Source organism: Staurois parvus, unplaced genomic scaffold (assembly GCF_062004578.1).
Source record: "Staurois parvus isolate SC_StPar_1 unplaced genomic scaffold, SC_StPar_1.0 ptg002837l, whole genome shotgun sequence".
NCBI lineage: Eukaryota > Metazoa > Chordata > Amphibia > Anura > Ranidae > Staurois > Staurois parvus.
In genome coordinates, this window is record NW_028320633.1 from 46,534 (window position 1) to 62,298 (window position 15,765).

The 15,765-nt window shown below is 47.1% G+C and overlaps 1 protein-coding gene across 1 annotated transcript in view; it reads left to right on the top strand.

Moving 5' to 3' along the window:
- The window catches only part of PTPN23 (protein tyrosine phosphatase non-receptor type 23), a 77,743-nt gene that overhangs the window by 9,409 nt on the left and 52,569 nt on the right, over window positions 1–15,765 (top strand). The window contains exons 4-8 of the mRNA XM_089666773.1: window positions 1,122–1,198; window positions 4,712–4,761; window positions 6,394–6,525; window positions 8,053–8,133; window positions 11,478–11,609. Coding sequence (XP_089522899.1) covers window positions 1,122–1,198; window positions 4,712–4,761; window positions 6,394–6,525; window positions 8,053–8,133; window positions 11,478–11,609 — 472 coding nt within the window. The remainder of the gene's footprint in view (window positions 1–1,121; window positions 1,199–4,711; window positions 4,762–6,393; window positions 6,526–8,052; window positions 8,134–11,477; window positions 11,610–15,765) is intronic.

A 15,765-nucleotide genomic window follows, 5' to 3' on the forward strand; every position in this document is an offset into this window, starting at 1 on the left:
TGTCTGGCCCCTCCTGTAGATTTCTACAGACAGCCTATAGTGGGTGGAGCCTGCTTGGCCCCTCCCACAGCTCTGTTCCCTTTCCTTGAGCAGGGTGACTGGTCTTGTCTCCGCCCCCCCTCCTAAGTCAGCCTATAGTGGATGGAGCCTTCTAGGCCCCTCCCACAGCTCTGCTGTTTCTCCTTGTGAAGGGTGAGTGGTATTGTCTGCCCCCTCCTGTAGATTTCTGCAGACAGGCTGTAGTGGGTGGAGCCTGCTGGGCCCCTCCCACAGCTCTGCTCTTTCTCCTTGGGCAGGGTGACTGGTCTTGTCTCTGCCCTCCTCCTAATTTAAAAGAGGGGCCTTCTTTTTGAGTAGAAGCGGCCAGTAGACCCAGCACACAAAACAGGAGAGCTGGAGCTGCATGCTACAACCTCGCAGCTACCCCCCCCCCCCCCACTCAGTGCAGGGAGGGCGGGGTTAACTTTTTAGTCTCTGCTCGTGTAGTTTAATCACTGCACGGGTATAGAGAGGGATTTGAGCGGTCTGCTGACAAACGTCATGGTTGTACCTGGCAGGAATCTGAAGCAGTTTCCTGAGGGATTGTGTCACCATGCAGCAACCGGGTGACACCATCACAGGGGGAGCAGGATGCCGGCGCAGTGACCGCTGCCCCCGCCCCGGGGTAGTAGTAAAATGAGTATCCCCTGAAGCCAACTGTGCATGTGCGGTTTCAGGCCGAAGAAGCCGATCGCCGGCTCTGTGGTAAAGTCGGTGATCGGCTTCTTTGGCCCTAAAGCCGGCACATGCGCAGTTGGCTTCACGGGATACATATTTTCAAGGGATACTCGTTTTACCGGCACCGTTCCTTCCTCTCTGGAGGGGTCACACCACGTGTTACCGCACCGGGTGACACCAACCCTAGGGACGCCGCTGCTAAAAGAAGAAAGGTATGGTTGTATGTGCAGTATACTTTCATATTTTAATAAATACCGACATGCATTCAGGGGGGTTCACCTGCCCCGGAGTCCAGATCTACAAATGTAAAGTCCACAACACAGAAAAGGAGAATTCTGTTGTGTCTGTAACGCTTCTGTGTCTCCAGCATCCCCCACCCCATGACTGTCATCTTCTCCCCTCAGGACAGAAATCTTCTCTGGAAAGTCGGTGACTCACGCCGACATCAAGTATGAGCAGGCCTGCGTCCTCTACAACCTGGGTGAGTGCCGGTCTATGAAGGGGCGTTGCAGAAAAATCCCGACAGTCAGATCTTCCTATCGCCATCTCACATTTATAGCAGTCAGTGGTGTAGTAATCTTCCAGACGCTGCATAGAGGTCCATTATATGGGCACCTGACCATCGACATTATGGCCCATGGTCCTAATATATCCTTCCCAAAAACCGTGTCACCCCAAAGGTATTCAGTAGGGTTGAGGTCAGGGCTCTGTGCAGGACACTCTTGTTCTTCCACACCAAGCTGGTCAAACCATGTCGTTATGGAAATGTTGTTTGAGAAGACCTTGTTCATTCTAGTTCATCTCAAAGGTGTTCAGCAGGGCTGAGATCAGGGCTATGTGCAGGACACTCTCGTTCCTCCACAACAAGCTGGTCAAACCATGTCTTTGGAGATGTTGGTTGAGAAGACCTTGTTCATTCTAGTTCATCTCAAAGGTGTTCAGCAGGGCTGAGATCAGGGCTATGTGCAGGACACTCTCGTTCCTCCACAACAAGCTGGTCAAACCATGTCTTTGGAGATGTTGGTTGAGAAGACCATTGGTCATTCTAGTTCATCCCAAAGTTGTCAAGTAGGGTTGAGATCAGGGCTATGTGCAGGACACTCTTTTTCCTCCACACAAAGCTGGTCAAACCATGTCTTTTGTGGAGATGGTGGTTGAGAAGATCTTGTTCATTCTAGTTCATCCCAAAGGTATTCAGATCAGGGCTTTGTGCAGGACACTCAAGTTCTTCCACACCAAGCTGCTCAAACCATGTCTTCATGAGATGTTGGTTGAGAAGACCTTGGTCATTCTAGTTCTTCCCAAAGGTGTTCAGTGGGGTTGAGGTCAGGACTCTGTGCAGGACACTCTGGTTCCCCCACACCAAGCTGGTCAAACCATGTCTTTATGCAGCTGGCTTTTGTACACAGGGGCACATACCCCTAAGTCACTGGAGTTTAGAGTATTATACCAGGATGATGCCTGCAGCCTCAGGCATCATCCTAGTACCACTTTTTAGAGCCGACGGTTGGCTCTCTTGTAATATCAATCAGAGCAGCTAACTAGCCACCCAATTTGCTATTACAAGCAGCGAGAGGGGATGTCTTCTACCCTCCCCATTTTCTACTGTCCCCAATCCATCTACTGATAGGACAGAGCTCTAGGAGTCACTCTGCACATGCTCCATTAAGTGTGTATTGCTATAGAGATTTTATTTTCTTTGGGAGGGTGCATGTGATCAGCACAGGGCCAATCAGAACTGTCCAGACTGAGTGTCGGGGGTTATGCAGCCTCATAGGACAGTCAGAGCAGAATGAAAACTGATTCTAAAAGATTAACCAGTGCTCAGCCGGACACTGATAGAGGTAACAAGACTGCTATACACTGCTAAACAGAAAAGGTATTTAGCAGTTTATATTTACTAAAATAATTGCATTTTCATGTTCTGTGTACGGGGGGGGGGGGGGGGGGCAGATATAGTGAATGCAGGGTCCTGGGTTTAGTAACACTTTGAAGGCAGAGGAGAGATTTGGCGGATCCTTTCATAAAGAGTACCTGTCACATGCCTATTGCTGTCACAGGGGATGTTTTACATTTCCTTCTGACAGCAATAAAAGTGATTTAAAAACAAAAAAAAAATTCAAGTGACGGGAAAAAAAAATAAAAAGGGCCCCTCCCTCACTCGTGACGATCCCGCATGCAAACCGTGATCGTCCCACACATGTATGTATCACCTCAAGCTTCAGATCACGGGCAGTAATTCTAGCACTAGACCTCCTCTAAATCTAAAGTGGTCTCCTGTAAAGGCTTTTGAAGTATAACTAAAGGCAACTTCCTTCTTTTTTTTTTTTTTGGACAGAGTGGAGAGGAATTAGCCCCCCCCCCCCCCCCGTCAGCTGTTATTTCAGTCTGCACCCCCGTTAGGGGGATTCTCCCTCTCTATTTGTCCGGTTTACCGTTGTCACCGAAATTAATTGCGTTTGAAAAAACGCCACGCAAATACCACGTGACAATAAAAATTGCCAAACCCACCAATTTATTCTCTAGGGCCTCTACTTTAAAAAAAAAAAAAAAAAAGATATAGAATGTTTGGGGGTTCTAAGAAATGTTATAGCAAAAAAAAAATGAATTGTTATATGTAAGCAACAAAAGAATTGTCAGAAAAGGGCGGGTCTTCCAGCGGGTAGAGCAGTGGTTGATTTGCAGGTACCGGCACTGAATATTCTATTGGAGAACAGCAAATGATTGCGTGCCCACATGGGATATTTGGAAGCCAACATTTTCCCATATGGTCTTGTATTTTTAAAAAATTATTCACGCCAATCACCATATCCCGTTGAGGCATGGACTCCACTAGACCACTGAAGGTAGGCTGTGGTATCTGGCACTGAGCCGTCAGCAGATCCTTTAGGTGCTGTAAGTTGCGAGGTCGACTCCACTAGACCACCGAATGTAGGTTGTGGTATCTGGCACCGAGCCATCACTAGTAGATCCTTTAGGTCCTGTAAGTTGCGAGGTGGATTCCACTAGACCACTGAAGGTAGGCTGTGGTATCTGGCACCTAGCTGTTAGTAGCAGATCCTTTAGGTGCTGTAAGTCGGGATATGGACTCCACTAGACCACTGAAGGTAGGCTGTGGTATCTGGCACCGAGCCGTCACTAGCAGATCCTTTAGGTGCTGTAAGTTGCGATGTGGACTCCACTAGACCACCGAAGGTAGGCTGTGGTATCTGGCACCGAGCCGTCAGTAGCAGATCCTTTAGGTCCTGTAAGTTGCGATGTGGACTCCACTAGACCACCGAAGGTAGGTTGTGGTATCTGGCACCGAGCCGTCAGTAGCAGATCCTTTAGGTCCTGTAAGTTGCGAGGTGGATTCCACTAGACCACTGAAGGTAGGCTGTGGTATCTGGCACTGAGCCGTCAGCAGATCCTTTAGGTGCTGTAAGTTGCGAGGTCGACTCCACTAGACCACCGAATGTAGGTTGTGGTATCTGGCACCGAGCCATCACTAGTAGATCCTTTAGGTCCTGTAAGTTGCGAGGTGGATTCCACTAGACCACTGAAGGTAGGCTGTGGTATCTGGCACCTAGCTGTTAGTAGCAGATCCTTTAGGTGCTGTAAGTTGCGAGGTCGACTCCACTAGACCACCGAATGTAGGTTGTGGTATCTGGCACCGAGCCGTCAGTAGCAGATCCTTTAGGTCCTGTAAGTTGGGATATGGACTCCACTAGACCACCGAAGGTAGGCTGTGGTATCTGGCACCGAGCCGTCAGTAGCAGATCCTTTAGGTCCTGTAAGTTGTGAGGTGGGACCTTCATGAAGAGTCAACCGCATGAATAAATCAAGGCGTTGGGAACCCCCTGAAGGAACGATTTCCCCAAGGTCTCAAGTAACGCAAGACGGGAAATATTCTATGGATTACCTTTACATACACAGCAATACCAGATACCCCAAACTGTTCATATGTACTGTACCTGTAGTTACTGTTGTGCCTTTTTTTTTTCCCCCCCTGTAGGGGCGTTACACTCCATGCTTGGCGCAATGGACAAGAGAGTCTCAGAGGAGGTAAGTTCCTACTCCTCTCGTACTGACAGGTAATGTCTACACCCTCTGGATTAGAATGATATACGGTATGGTACTCCCATGTATGTAGATTTTTGTGCTGGCACTAAAATTGGACCTTTTAGGATACTGAGTATAGTTCTTCCCCCTGGGAGCCTGCGCACTATGACCCGATGGGGTTGCCTCCTCTATAAAACCACGAGCAACTCCTCCATGCCCCAGCTTTTAATCTCTAGCCTACCTGACGCTTTCACCCCCTTCCTGCCCAGGCCAATTTCCAGCTTGCAGCGCTGTCGCACTTTGAATGACAATTGCGCAGTCATGCAACACTGTACCCAGATGACATTTTTATCATTTTTTTGAGACCGATAGAGCTTTCCTTTGGTGGTATTTAATCACCTCCTGGGATTTTTTTTTTTTTTTTTTGCTAAACAAACCAAAAACAACTGAAAATTTTGAAAAAAAACGTTTTTTTTTTCTTTTAGTTTTTTGTTTTAATTTTGTAAATAAGTGATTTTTTTTCTCCTTAACTGATGTGCGCTAATGAGGCTGCAGTGATGGGCACTGATGAGGAGGCACTGGTAGATGGCACTGATGGGCATTGACAGGCATCACTGATGGGCACTGAAAGGCAGCACTCATATATGACACTAATAGGCAGCACTGTTGGGCGGCACTGACTGGCACTGTTGGGCGGCACTGACTGGCACTGTTGGGCGGCACTGACTGGCACTGTTGGGCGGCACTGACTGGCACTGTTGGGCGGCACTGACTGGCACTGTTGGGCGGCACTGACTGGCACTGTTGGGCGGCACTGACTGGCACTGTTGGGCGGCACTGACTGGCAGCAGTGATAGGTGGCACTGACTGGCACTGATAGGTGACACTGAAAGGCAGCTCAAATGGGCACTGATATGTGGCATTGATGAGCACTGGCAGGTGGCACTGCTGGGGCTACACTGATCATCAGGGCACACCAATCATCAGTGCCCTGATGATCAGTGTACATGTCCCCTCTGAGGAATGCCGACTACCGGCTCTCCTCTCCTGTCAGTGTGACAGCTCGAGAGGAGAGAAATGCCGATAACCGGCATTTCCCTATTTACATGTGATCAGCTGTGATTGGACACAGCTGATCACATGACCGAGCCGACCTCTTCGGCTCTTTCCGTGGATCGGTGATCCGCTGTGTCCGAGGGACACAGCGCACCACAGATCGCCGCGCTGCGCGCTCCCAGAGCAGCGCACGCGCTGTAGGAGTGGGAGGACGCCAGAACGAGAGAACCGCCTTGCGCCCCGTCGTTTCCTTATATGGCGGGCGGGAGGCGGTTAAGGAAGGGCTCCTCTCCCATAGGTGGGGAAACAAGTCTTTGGATCTTCTCTGAAGGAGGTTATCGAGGAGAAATGGAGGTGACCTTCAGAGTTCTCCTGAGGTTTGCACCCCCCCCCCCGGGTCATCACACTCATTTTAGGACCAGTAGATATGAAGCTGGACACAAGGAAGGACCCTCTAACATAAATCACCGACTTGGGAAGGTGGGAGCTGAATAATTGTTACGGGCTTAATGGGAGTATGCATCCGCTGTGCTGGTGTCCCCGTGTTCTCAGCGAGTCACCGTGGCCTTTCTCTTTCAGGGGATGAAGATTTCCTGCACTCACTTCCAGTGCGCCGCCGGAGCCTTCTCCTACCTGAGAGACCACTTCTCCCATTCCTACAGCGTGGACATGAGCCATCAGATCCTCAATCTCAATATTAACCTCATGCTGGTAAGAGGAACCTTCTGTGTGCGAATCTTCCCGGAGTGCCTCCTAATTGACAGAGTACAGGAGAGCTGGAGCTGCATGCCCCCCGATCTCGCTGTCCCCACCTCCCACTGTAGGGGGAGGAGTAGGGTGATAAAGTGGGTGTAAACCCTTCCATATACCCAGTGAGGTGACCGGCTTCAGTTGATATACAGAAATGAAACACATCCTACTAAAGTTGTACCTGTTTATCTGTAGCCTTCTCTTCTCTACATCTGTTCAAAGTGCTCAATTTTATACAGCTTGTCTGAGGGTTCAGAAAAAAGGGAACAGAGAGCTGAAATGACACACTGCAGAGCTCAGTGAGGAGAGCTGTGAGAGCTGATTGGATGGAAGGGACACACCCCTCCTCCAGGAACAGAGCTGAGGCTGTCAATCTGCTGGACGTCCCTCCCCGTCACCATTTTTCTCTTGGTGTCAGGAAAACTTATCAGAAGTGACTCGTGAAGGAGGCAGCAGACAGAAATGACGCTTCGTGCTCTGGACTGAGACAAGTACACACTATAGAGCGGATGTGTTTTGTTCCTATTTCACGTCTGAGGTTTACAACCACTTTAACTCGTGTAGTACAATTGCTGCACGTGCATAAAGAGGGATCTGAGCGCTCTGCTGACAGCTCACATCCTGCCTGGCAAAGTCAGACCTGGTGGGAATCTTGGCAGTTTTTCTGTATGGAAAGCTGCCGAATTCCCCCCCGTTATTTCGGTGCAGAATTGCAACCGTTTTACATTTCACTCTGAAACAGAAACTGAAACAGGTCGATCTTCTCTGTTAGGTGCCTTCCAGACGGGGCCCCCGGAGATCACTTGCTCAGCAGGTTACCTGTCCGCTGGTCCCCGCCGAGCAGGCGGATGGCTGGTCCTTGTCTGCCCGCTCTCCACTGGAGGATTGATGTAAACAGAACGCCGGTGACATCCGACTGCCATCCGATCCGCTAGACCAGGAGTCGCCAAACTGCCGCCCTCCTGGTGTTGAGGAACTGCAAGTCCCATGAGGCCTTGCAAGACTCTGACAGCCACAGGAAATACTCCCAGAGGCATGATGGGACTTGTAGTTCTTCAACCGCTGGAAGGCCATTGTTTGGAGAACGGATCCCCATCCGTCCTGGTTTTTTTTTTTTTTTTTTTTTTTTTTTTTTTTTTAGCAGATCGAATTGGATGTAGATGGCAGTGTAAACGGACACACCCGCTGCTCAACAGAGGACAGCGGAGGGTTCAGTCGGCTCTGCCCATCAGAGGCAATTCGGCAGCTTTACATGTAAAAAAAAAAAAAAAAACTGCCAAGATTCCCACCAGGTCTGACGTCACATCCCTCTCTCTGCCCGTGCAGCGATCACACTACATGAGCAGAGACTGCAGAGTTAGTGGTTGTAAACCTCAGACGTGAAAGGGGCCTTAATGCGACGCACGTCACTCCCGACCTTTATAATGGCGCAGAATAGTCCCCCCACGTGTATCTGCTCCTTATGTCTGCACTGTGTTCTCCCCGCAGGGTCAGGCTCAGGAGTGCCTGCTGGAGAAGTCCATGCTGGATAACCGGAAGAGTTTCCTGGTGGCGAGGATCAGCGCACAGGTGGGTTCAGGTACACCGCGTCCATTGACAGACTTGTGAGCTCAGACAGTACAGTCTGATGCATAGGATCCTCCGAGATGTTCGAGTCTTTTTTTTGTTTGTTTTTCTGTTTTTTTGTGGGTTCTTTTTTATTTTTTTGTTCTGGTTTTTTTTTTTGTTCTGGTTTTTTATTTATTTTTTTTGTTCTGGTTTTTTTTTTTGTTCTGGTTTTTTATTTATTTTTTTTGTTCTGGTTTTTTTTTTTGTTCTGGTTTTTTATTTATTTTTTTTGTTCTGGTTTTTTTTTTTGTTCTGGTTTTTTATTTATTTTTTTTGTTCTGGTTTTTTTTTTTGTTCTGGTTTTTTATTTTTATTTTTTGTTTTGTTTTTTGTTCTGGTTTTTTATTTTTTTGTTCTGGTTTTTTATTTTTTTGTTCTGGTTTTTTATTTTTTTGTTCTGGTTTTTTATTTTTATTTTTTTTTGTTTTATGGTTTTTTATTTTTTTTGTTCTGGTTTTTTATTTTTTTGTTCTGGTTTTTTATTTTTTTATTTTTTTTTGTTTTATGGTTTATTTTTTTTGTTCTGGTTTTTGTTCTGGTTTTTTTGTTGTATTGTTTTGTTCTGGTTTTTTATTTTTTTTTTTTTTTCTGCGTTTTTTTGTGTTTTTTTTGGGTAGTTTTTTTCAGTTTTTTTGGAGGGTTTTGTTTTTTGTATTTGTTTTTTGTGGGGGGGGGGGTTCTGGTTTTTTTTTTCTTTGTTTTTTTTTGTGGGTTCTGTTGTCTTTTTTTTTTTTTTTTTTTTTTTTTTTTTTTTTCCAGAAATGTAAGCTAATTCACAGATCATTCAGAGCTATAGGTAAAATTCCCACTCGCCACCCCCCACCTGGCAAACGTGGACAAGACGGCCAAATTACCGAGTGGGAAGCCGTCTCGCCAACCACAGCGCTGGTCTACACCCACTTTTAGATTCAGAATATTTTGTATCCTAACCATTTCCCTTTGGGATTAACCACTTGCCCTCTGGAATATTTACCCCAGGCCATTTTTTTTTTTTGCTATCCGACACTGCCCTGATTTAACTGACAATTGCGCGGTCATGCAACACTGTACCAAAAATGAAAATTTATAACATTTTTTCACACAAATAGAGCTTTCTTTTGGTGGTATTTGATCATCGGTGAGTTTTTTTAATTTTTTATTTTTTTTTATAAATTAAAAAAAAATGAAAAACCTTTTTGACATTTTGCTATAAAACATCCATAAAAAAATTTTCATAAATTTAGGCCAAAATGTATTCTTTGGTTACCTTCGCTGCGATCGCCTTGGCAATCGAAAGCAGAAGGTGGCCCTATATAAATCCTGTATAATAATAATAATAATCAGACGACTGAAGAGCGGGATCTGGGAAAGGCTGGAGGGAAGTATTGTAGATCTTGGTTCCTCTTTAGCCACTAGCCGAATGACGGCTTCACTGTGGCCCGCCAGTTCTGGGAGGGCGTCATAGGAGGTCCTCCTAGAACGCGTCCTGTGCGCCCCCGGCGATCTCCGCGATGTGGCAAAAGGCCAATCACAGCGGCCTTTTACCACGTGATCAGCCGTGTCCAATGACATGCAGATCACCCGGAAATGCGGTTGCCGGTTATTGGCTGCACTTTCCTCACCCTGTCAGAGTTTGAGGAAAGTACTGACGAGAATCGGCAGTTGTCGGGGGGGATCGGCAGTGATCATCAGGGCACTGATGATTGATGCCCAGCAGTGCCGCCCACAAGTGCCCAGCAGTGCCCCCCACAAATGCCCCCCATCAGTACTGCCCAGCAGTGCCACCTATCAGTGCAGCCTCATCAACGCACATCAGTGGAGAAAAATTACCTGTTTGCAAAATTTTATAATAGATGGCCACCCACCTGTGCCCATCAGTGCCTAGTAGTGCCACCCACCTGTGCCCATCAGTGCCTAGTAGTGCCACCCACCTGTGCCCATCAGTGCCTAGTAGTGCCACCCACCTGTGCCCATCAGTGCCTAGTAGTGCCACCCACCTGTGCCCATCAGTGCCTAGCAGTGCCACCCATCAGTGCCTAGCAGTGCCACCCACCTGTGCCCATCAGTGCCTAGTAGTGCCACCCACCTGTGCCTAGTAGTGCCACCCACCTGTGCCTAGTAGTGCCACCCACCTGTGCCTAGTAGTGTCGCCTATCAGTGCCTAGTAGTGCCAACCACCTTTGCCCATCAGTGCCTAGTAGTGCCAACCACCTTTGCCCATCAGTGCCTAGTAGTGCCAACCACCTGTGCCTAGTAGTGCCAACTACCTGTGCCCATCAGTGCCTAGTAGTGTCGCCCATCAGTGCCAACCACCTGTGCCTAGTAGTGTCGCCCATCAGTGCCAACCACCTGTGCCTAGTAGTGTCGCCCATCAGTGCCAACCACCTGTGCCTAGTAGTGTCGCCCATCAGTGCCAACCACCTGTGCCTAGTAGTGTCGCCCATCAGTGCCAACCACCTGTGCCTAGTAGTGTCGCCCATCAGTGCCTAGTAGTGCCAACCACCTGTGCCCATCAGTGCCTAGTAGTGTCGCCCATCAGTGCCTAGTAGTGCCAATCACCTGTGCCTAGTAGTGTCGCCTATCAGTGCCTAGTAGTGCCAACCACCTTTGCCCATCAGTGCCTAGTAGTGTCGCCCATCAGTGCCTAGTAGTGCCACCCACCTGTGCCCATTAGTGCCTAGTAGTGCCAACCACCTGTGCCTAGTAGTGCCAACCACCTGTGCCCATCAGTGCCTAGCAGTGTCGCCTAGTAGTGCCACCACCTGTGCCCAGTCAGTGCCTAGCAGTGCCTAGTAGTGCCACCACCTGTGCCCAGTCAGTGCCACCCAGCAGTGCCGCCCATCAGTGCTGCCTATCAGTGCAGCCTCATCAACGCACATCAGTGAAGGAGAAAAATTACCTGTTTGCAAAATTTTATAATAGAAACAAAGAAAAACTTTTTTTTTTTCTAAATTTTTGCTTTTTTTTGTTTATAGTTCAAAAAATAAACCCCCCAGCGGCGAGTAAATACCACCAAAAGAAAGCTCTATTTATGTGAAAAAAAATAACAATGTCATATGGGTACAATGTTGCATGACCGCGCAATTGTCATTCAAAGTGCGACAACTCTGAAAGCTGAAAATTGGCCCTGGGCAGGGAGGGGGTCACAGTGCCCGGTAGGCGAGGGGTTAATGGGCCTCTCACTTGGTCTGTCGGGGGTGATTCGTCTATTCTCTTGCCATTGTGTTGCCTGTCATAGTTGTCGCTCTGACCTTGGAAGTTCATTGGATGTGAACGGGTTAGACAGGCCCCCCTCCCTGACATTCACAGTGTTTGTCTCCGGACAGGTCGTGGACTACTACAAGGAGGCCTGCCGGGCTCTGGAGAACTCCGAAACGGCCTCTCTGCTGGGGAAGATCCAGAAGGACTGGAAGAAGTTGGTGCAGATGAAGATTTATTATTTTGCTTCCATCGCTCACGTGAGTGAAATCTCTGCAGCTTCATCAGGATGAGTCTGTAAGAACAGGTTCACACGCATGCGGTGCAGGAAACTCGGCGGTCCCTTTGCGTTTCCTGCACCACATCACACTGTTTTCAATATGACCGCCAGTTTCTGCCCATTTCCCAACTGGGACTTCAATAGGACCGCCAGTTTCTGCCCATTTCCCAACTGGGACTTCAATAGGACCGCCAGTTTCTGTCCATTTCCCAACTGGGACTTCAATAGGACCGCCAGTTTCTGTCCATTTCCCAACTGGGACTTCAATAGGACCGCCAGTTTCTGTCCATTTCCCAACTGGGACTTCAATAGGACCGCCAGTTTCTGCCCATTTCCCAACTGGGACTTCAATAGGACCGCCAGTTTCTGTCCATTTCCCAACTGGGACTTCAATAGGACCGCCAGTTTCTGTCCATTTCCCAACTGGGACTTCAATAGGACCGCCAGTTTCTGTCCATTTCCCAACTGGGACTTCAATACGACCGCCAGTTTTTGCACATTTCCCAACTGGGACTTCAATACGACCGCCAGTTTCCGCACATTTCCCAACTGGGACTTCAATACGACCGCCAGTTTCTGCACATTTCCCAACTGGGACTTCAATACGACCGCCAGTTTCTGCACATTTCCCAACTGGGACTTCAATACGACCGCCAGTTTCTGCACATTTCCCAACTGGGACTTCAATACGACCGCCTGTTTCTTGCCATTTCCCAACTAGGACTTCAATACGACCGCCAGTTTCTGCCCATTTTACAACTCTGACTTCAATACGACCGCCAGTTTCCGCACATTTCCCAACTGGGACTTCAATACGACCGCCAGTTTCCGCACATTTCCCAACTGGGACATCAATACGACCGCCAGTTTTTGCACATTTCCCAACTGGGACTTCAATACGACCGCCAGTTTCTGCACATTTCCCAACGGGGACTTCAATACGACCGCCAGTTTTTGCACATTTCCCAACTGGGACTTCAATACGACCGCCAGTTTCTGCACATTTCCCAACTGGGACTTCAATACGACCGCCAGTTTCCGCACATTTCCCAACTGGGACATCAATACGACCGCCAGTTTTTGCACATTTCCCAACTGGGACATCAATACGACCGCCAGTTTCTGCACATTTCCCAACTGGGACTTCAATACGACCGCCAGTTTCTGCACATTTCCCAACTGGGACTTCAATACGACCGCCAGTTTCTGCACATTTCCCAACTGGGACTTCAATACGACCGCCTGTTTCTTGCCATTTCCCAACTAGGACTTCAATACGACCGCCAGTTTCTGCCCATTTCTCAACGCGGACATCAATACGACCGCCATTTCTGCCCAAGTTGGAAAATGGGCAGAAACTGGCGGTCGTATTGATGTCCGCGTTGGGAAATGGGCAGAAACTGGCAGTCGTATTGAAGTCCAAGTTGGGAAATGTGCAGAATCTGGTGGTCGTATTGATGTCAGAGTTGGACATCAATACGACCGCCAGTTTCCACACATTTCTTAAAGCGGACTTCAATGCGACCGCCAGTTTCTACACATTTCCCAACTGGGACATCAATACGACCGCCAGTTTCCGCACATTTCCCAACTGGGACATCAATACGACCGCCAGTTTCCGCACATTTCCCAACTGGGACTTCAATACGACCGCCAGTTTCTGCCCGAGTTGGGAAATGTGCGGAAACTGGCGGTCGTATTGATGTCCGCTTTGGGAAATGTATGGAAACTGGCATTTGATGTCAGAGTTGGACTTCAATACGACAGCCAGTTTCCGTACATTTCCCAACGCGCAGATCAATACGACCGCCAGTTTCCGTACATTTCCCAACGCGCAGATCAATACAACCGCCAGTTTCCGTACATTTCCCAACGCGCAGATCAATACGACCGCCAGTTTCTGCACATTTCCCAACTGGGACTTCAATACGACCGCCAGTTTCTGCACATTTCCCAACTGGGACTTCAATACGACCGCCAGTTTCTGCACATTTCCCAACTGGGACTTCAATACGACCGCCTGTTTCTTGCCATTTCCCAACTGGGACTTCAGTACGACCGCCAGTTTCTGCCCATTTTACAACTCGGACTTCAATACGACTGCCAGTTTCTGGCCATTTCTCAACGCGGACATCAATACGACCGCCATTTCTGCCCAAGTTGGAAAATGGGCAGAAACTGGCGGTCGTATTGATGTCCGCGTTGGGAAATGGGCAGAAACTGGCAGTCGTATTGAAGTCCAAGTTGGGAAATGTGCAGAATCTGATGGTCGTATTGATGTCCCAGTTGGGAAATGTGCGGAAACTGGCGGTCGTATTGATGTCCGCTTTGGGAAATGTATGGAAACTGGCATTTGATGTCAGAGTTGGACTTCAATACGACAGCCAGTTTCCGTACATTTCCCAACGCGCAGATCAATACGACCGCCAGTTTCCGTACATTTCCCAACGCGCAGATCAATACGACCGCCAGTTTCTGTACATTTCCCAACTCGGACTTCAATACGACCGCCAGTTTCTACACATATATATAATTTGGGGTTTTTTTCGCATTAAAATACTTTAAAGTTTTTATTTTTTTCTCAAAAAAAATTTGTTTGAATAATTGCTGTGCAAATACCATGTGACATAAAAGAATTGCATTGACCACAATTTTGTTCTCTAGGGTCTCTGCTTAAAAAAAAAAAAAAAAAGTTTGGGGGTTCTGAATTAATTTTCTAACAAATTTTTTTTACGTGTAAATGCCAGAATTGGCCCGGTATGGAAGTGGTGCAGGTGAATCTGAAGCCAAATACTCCCCTTTTTTTTTTTTTTTTTTTTCTCCCCCTGATTTTTGGATAAAAGGGTAGAAGCCCTCTGGTGCCCCTCCCAGCAAACCAGCTTACGGCTGTTGGTGGGAGGAGAAGAAGATAGGAAAGCGGTAAAGGTGGTCAAAATTGTTGTTTATAGTCATCTGCGGTTTTGTATTCAGCCCGGGAAAACCAAGTACAGGCGTACCTCGGATTACGAATTTAATGCGTTCTCCGGGATGTTTCATATTGCGAAAAATGTTTGTGAATCGAAACGCAGTTTCGCATAGGAATGCATTGAAAACCAATTATTCCGTTCTGGAGGTCAGAAAAAAGTGGAAAAAAAAATGTCATTGTCACTATGTCAGTGCCGGTTTTTCGGCTTTTTTTTTTTTTTCTTCACTATAGTTTAGAGAATCAGCGGTCACTTTCCCCCCAGCTTAAAAAACAATGTTTCCTTTTCGTTTCTTAAAAGAAACAGTTTCCTATAGCTCCGGGGAAAGTGACAGCTCATTCTGTGAGCTATAATGACAAAAAAAAAGCCGGAAATTGCATTTAAAAATCGGCACCGACATACACTTTGTACTGTGAAAAAAAAATTTGTAAACCGAGGCGTTATTTTCAATGGCTTTTCATTCGTAAACCGAAACGCGGTTTCCCATAGGAATGCATTGAAAACCAATTAATCCGTTCCGGAGATCAGAAAAAAGATAGGTCACTATAGGTCAATGCCAGTTTTTTGCCTTTTTTTTTTTTTTTTTTTTTTTTTTTTTTCTGCATTATAGCTCAGAGAATCAGCTGTTAAAGCCGTTAAAAGAAACAATATTTCCTTTTAGTTTCTTAAGGGACAAAGTTTCCTTTTATCTCCCAGGAAAGTGACAGCTCATTCTGTGAGCTATAGTGACAAAAAAAAAAAAGCCGGCCATTGCATTTAAAATCGACACCGACATACACTTCGTATTGCAAAAAAATTTGTAAACTGTGGCGTGATTTTCAATGGATTTTCATTCGTAAACTGGAACGCGGTTTCCCATAGGAATGCATTGCAAACCAATTAATCCATTCCGGTTAAAAAAGTCACGGTCACTATATGTCAGTGTCGGTTTTTCGGTTTTTTTTTTTTTTTTTTTTTCCGTCACTATAGCTCAGAGAATCAGCTGTCACTTTCTCCTGAGCTAAAAGAAAATGGAGTTAAAAGAAACAATTTTTCCTTTTAGTTTCATAAAGGGAATAAAATTTCCTTTAGCTCCAGGGAAAGTGACAGCTCATTCTGTGAGCTATAGTGACGGAAAAAAAAAATCGGCAATTGCATTTAAAAATCGGCACCTACACACACTTCGTATTGCGA